Raw genomic sequence first — 4,503 nt, 5'->3', positions numbered from 1 at the left:
AGTCAACTTAGTGTTTGTAAACTTCTGACCTACTGGAATTGTGATACAGTGAATTTTAGTGAAATAATCTGTCTGTAAACAATTGTTGGAAAAATGACTTGTGTCATGCACAAAGTAGATGTCCTAACCGACTTGCCAAAACTATAGTTTGTTAACAAGAAATTTGTGGAGTGGTTGAAAAACGAGTTTTAATGACTCCAACCTAAGTGTATGTAAACTTCCGACTTCAACTGTAATTAATACTTTGTGATGAATGGCCAGTCTTCCGTCTTAGGGCGCGAGAGGGAATCGTGATGTGGGAGAGTAGGAGCTTGTCACGTTGTACAATGATAGGAGACAAGCGCAGGAATATGAAATAGTTTTTTTTTATTTCACTACCCAAAATAGTGTACGTCATGAACATTACGGGGACGAAGCCCAAAACAAACACGTAATATATATAACACAGGGCTGTAACCCAAACCAAAGAGAGAAGTGTAAACCTCTAATAAATACACAGGATGAGACCCGTAATAACAAGTGCACACTAACACGGTAACACATAAGCCGATACAACAGCGCACAGGTCCTCACAAGACCAACGGACATGGAACAATAATCAACAAGGACAATACGGAGGGCACATATATACACATACTAATCAGGGGGGATGGGAACCAGGTGTGCGTAATGAGACAAGACAGTCCAGGGTTGGTGGTAATGTTGCTTGAGGGTTTCGTGTGGGTGGACAGACACCCATGTGTTATTGTTGACATTTAAACAAGGAAGGTAACAGATATGTTAGTAAAGTCCCTGAAAAGGTTTCAGTGTCATGTAAAACCACAGATGGTCATGCTGGTTTTAGTATTTTTTTTAAAGAGCATAACTGTCAGAGATGTTATGGCATTCTTTGAATTTGAACTAAATTCCTATTTTTGAACAAAGGTTCTCATTATAAAGTGTGTCTGTGTGTATTTGCCATTGCCATGGCATCTTACTGACTCGTCTCATGTGCTGATTGTTCCCTCCTCAGGGCGGGGTTGGAAGAACTGGTGTGAAGGGAGGGAAAGGAGACACGGTAATCATTTGACAATGCCGAGGCCACGTCACTCTCACATCTGTCTACTTCCTGTTTCCATTGATGTAGTGGGTCTGTTTTTCTTCTTACCAAAAATGTTTCTGTTCCTCTTTCCAAACTGGGAAGTTTTGGAGCGCGTGGTGACAAAGGACAGGTTTGTACACTCCATTTTGTGAAAGTATGAGTTTTTTCACCCCAACTCATTTTATGTCATGTAAAAACCGCAATACTGACACTTTATGCTGTTCCTAGATGACAACAGACACAACAGCACATACTGTAGTGTTGAGTTCCTGTTATATCATAATATCCTAATAGAAATGTTTTAATTAGGTAGAAGTATTGATAATTAAATGATTTAATTAGGTAGAAGTATTGAGAATTAAATGATTTAATTAGGTAGAAGTATTGAGAATTAAATGATTTAATTAGGTAGAAGTATTGAGATTGAGTTTAAATCGTGACTTTTTGTGTTCAGTGACTGAACAGTGTTCCCCCTCTGTCTGTCTCTCTCCTTCCTTCCCCTCATCTCTGAATGGCAGCAAGGGGAGAGAGGTACCATCGGCCCTGATGGCATTGTTGGACGAAATGGACCCCCCGGCATCCCAGGCTCCAGAGGAGAGCCAGGTCCAGGCGGTGACCTGGGCGTCAAAGGTGGCTCTGGACCTAAAGGAGTGCCAGGTGCCCCTGTGCGTATCAGGAGCCAACTCCAGTCTGCCTGGAGGAAGGGTCTCCCCTTTATTTTACATTGACCCATATCTAGCAAGAACGTTTGCTGACTGATTGATTGATCGATTATTTACTTGCTTGGTTGATTGATTGATTGATTGATTGCCAGATTTTTTACCTCAGGGCCCTGGGCTGACAGATGAGCAGGTATTGCAGCTGTGTAAAGGAGTGGTGACAGCTCAGATCTCCCAGTATGCAGCTTCCATCCGGGCCAAGTGTTCCCAAGGCTGCCCTATCAACAACCGCACACTTATTGGGCCGCCCGGAACCAGGGGACCAACTGGAGAATCAGGCAAACCCGTGAGTCACACATCCCCCAAACCAACCCCTATCTACTAAGGAAGGCCTTTAGTCCAAATGATGATAAGTTCTGTTGACCTCTCGCTCTCTCTCAGGGTAAAGCGGGCAAAGCTGGAGTCATAGGAGGCAGGGGCATCCAAGGGGACACGGGAGTGGATGGTCAGAAGGGGGCAGAGGGTGAAAGAGGTATGTAATCCAAATGTCTTATTTCAACCAAACGTGATTCCAGGTAAACTAAACCCTGATCAGTAAGGCTCATTTCAAGTGAAAATGAGTGGAGCTCCTTTGTAGTGGCATAGCTTCAGAGTTCACCCCCAAGCTCTCTGTTCTACTCCACAGGAACAAAAGGTCTGAAAGGAAAGGGGGGTGAGCCTGGTAAAGGTCTGCCAGGACACGATGGGCATCAAGGCCTCAGAGGTAGGACACTGTTTCCACTGGTGTGAAACTCTCAGGTCTATCTCAAAATTGCTTGTCTTAGTTGGAAAGTATCTGTAACTTGTTGGAAAGTATCTGTAACTCACATCCAGATTTACTGGAATAGGCATTGTGTGGTTTTATTCAACATTGATGTTAGCAGGAAGTCTTTTCAAGTGAACTTTTAAGACACCAACTCCAATTGTTTAAATTAATTCCACACAGGGCTGCCAGGACACCCAGCAGAGCCAAAGAACGGTATGGCAGGTCCCAGAGGGCCCCGTGGTTTCACAGGCGCTTTGGGCCAGCCTGGCATGGCAGGCAACGCAGGAGTGCCTGGCTTCTGTGAGGCACGGGACTGCAGCATTCACGCGCCTGTGATGCGCAAGGAGCAGGGCCTAGTGAAGGGACCCCGTGATCTAAGCCCCAAGATTTAACCCCAACAAGGAGTTTCAGGAAAAGGTGAAGGAATGGTCCACGACGAGAGGTCACTCTGGACGGTCGCTCCATGGCAACATTGAAGTTAATTCCATTCACATCTCAGCCAAACCAGGAATTGACAGAGTTTTGAACTGGGAAATGACCAATGTGTACAGCATTGGTCTTTTTGAATTTCAAGCCTAATTCAATTCCTGTATTGACTGGTATTGAAATGGAATTAATCCGAGCACTGTTCAATGGGGCTCACCAGTGATGGAAGGGTTTGGTGGGACACGCTGGACTCTGCAAAGAGATGAAACCAGCCTTGACGCATTTCATCTGAGCCAAGCAAGGCTCCAAATTAACTCTGTTTAGGCATAATTGATACCTTTTATGTTAGGCCAAAATGTATTTTTTATGCAGAAACAAAAAATGTAATTGTCTTCCTCCATGCAAACCATAAGTAAAGGCAAACCATAAGTAAAGGGGCTTGAGAAACTGGCTAGACGAAATTGGCAAAAAATTAAACTTGCAGGAGTCTCTGGCTACCAGTCAGGTTTTGTTTTTGATATGATCAACAATGCTGTGTATACATTGAAAATAAAAAGTGATGTAAATAATTTTGTAAAGTATCACAAGCACATGTACTGTGTGTTCTGAAATATCACTGTTTTAGATAAATTCTGTCTTGCTTTTTCTTAAGATGAGTCCTCACTTTTTTAGTCGCCACACTTTGAGCGTGTTTCTGAGAATGTGGTCTCTTTCAGTCATCTCATGTTATTCGGGTTAATCTAAATAACTTCATTTTTTCCCCATTAACAGATGTTCACAGTCAAGATAACACTGATCAATATAAAATAACGTAATATTTGATATTATTTCATATTAAAAATAATACATTGAAATGTGTTATACAGTATATTGTATTTGGAATTTCTATAGTTAAATAATCTGGCAATGATTTGTTGGACAGCACAAAATGTCTGTAGATTAAATGAATTTACTATATTCATTGGATGGCGGTTTTGATTTTTAAATAGATTTTCATGTACATGATTTATTTTGCATAAATAACTTTCACATGAACAGGATGTTAAACTCTATCACCTCTTAATTGATATTTTTGTCATTGTCAATCCTCATTGAGAATCATCCCAACACATTACAAGGTGGAAATATATCCCTGTAAACTCAAGCATATCACACACGTGTTCTTAACATTTTTACTTTTGTGTACATGTGTTGGCAATCAAAACCCTGATACAAAAGCGTCACAATGTTTGGAGACAATTATTTTTAATGCATCACCACCACATCACAGGACAGATTAGAAAATGAGCAGAGCATGAAAATGGGTGATTATCTCTCATCAAAAGCATTATGGTATACAACTATGCTACGAAAGTACAAATGCATGAAATCAACACAAGAAAATAAACCTTATTAAAATGTTTGTTTAACACTGCTCGTGTTCAAAAGGGCTCCTCTTAATGTGTGTAAAATGATGGTTGTCAGTTCATATAAAAGTGTTTGGTTTTATGGACTGGAGGGAGGTAAAGAAGTATTATTATTACCAAGTGTTA

At 41.2% G+C, this 4,503-nt stretch overlaps 1 protein-coding gene across 1 annotated transcript; it reads left to right on the top strand.

The window, feature by feature from the left end:
• Window positions 1-293: 293 nt before the first annotated feature.
• LOC120047176 (collagen alpha-3(IX) chain-like) lies at window positions 294-3,552 on the top strand. Its single transcript, XM_038992709.1, has 8 exons — window positions 294-303; window positions 1,013-1,031; window positions 1,127-1,211; window positions 1,600-1,746; window positions 1,910-2,086; window positions 2,182-2,272; window positions 2,426-2,503; window positions 2,726-3,552. The coding sequence occupies exons 1-8, from the start codon at window positions 294-296 to the stop codon at window positions 2,935-2,937; spliced, it is 819 nt and encodes a 272-aa protein (XP_038848637.1). The 3' UTR covers window positions 2,938-3,552.
• The last annotated feature ends 951 nt before the right edge of the window (window positions 3,553-4,503 follow it).

The sequence above is a fragment of the Salvelinus namaycush genome, chromosome 5 (assembly GCF_016432855.1).
Source record: "Salvelinus namaycush isolate Seneca chromosome 5, SaNama_1.0, whole genome shotgun sequence".
NCBI classification, from domain to species: Eukaryota; Metazoa; Chordata; class Actinopteri; order Salmoniformes; family Salmonidae; genus Salvelinus; species Salvelinus namaycush.
The sequence above is the reverse complement of the archived record's forward strand: the minus strand, read 5'-3'. Positions and strand labels throughout refer to the sequence as shown.

What these genes read in the sequence shown, in the direction of transcription:
- LOC120047176 (XM_038992709.1), top strand. An exon ending in CGCGTGGTGACAAAGGACAG is followed by an intron (nt 1,212 to 1,599) that starts GTTTGTACACTC and finishes TCTGAATGGCAG; the next exon opens with CAAGGGGAGAGAGGTACCAT. An exon ending in GGGGGCAGAGGGTGAAAGAG is followed by an intron (nt 2,273 to 2,425) that starts GTATGTAATCCA and finishes TCTACTCCACAG; the next exon opens with GAACAAAAGGTCTGAAAGGA.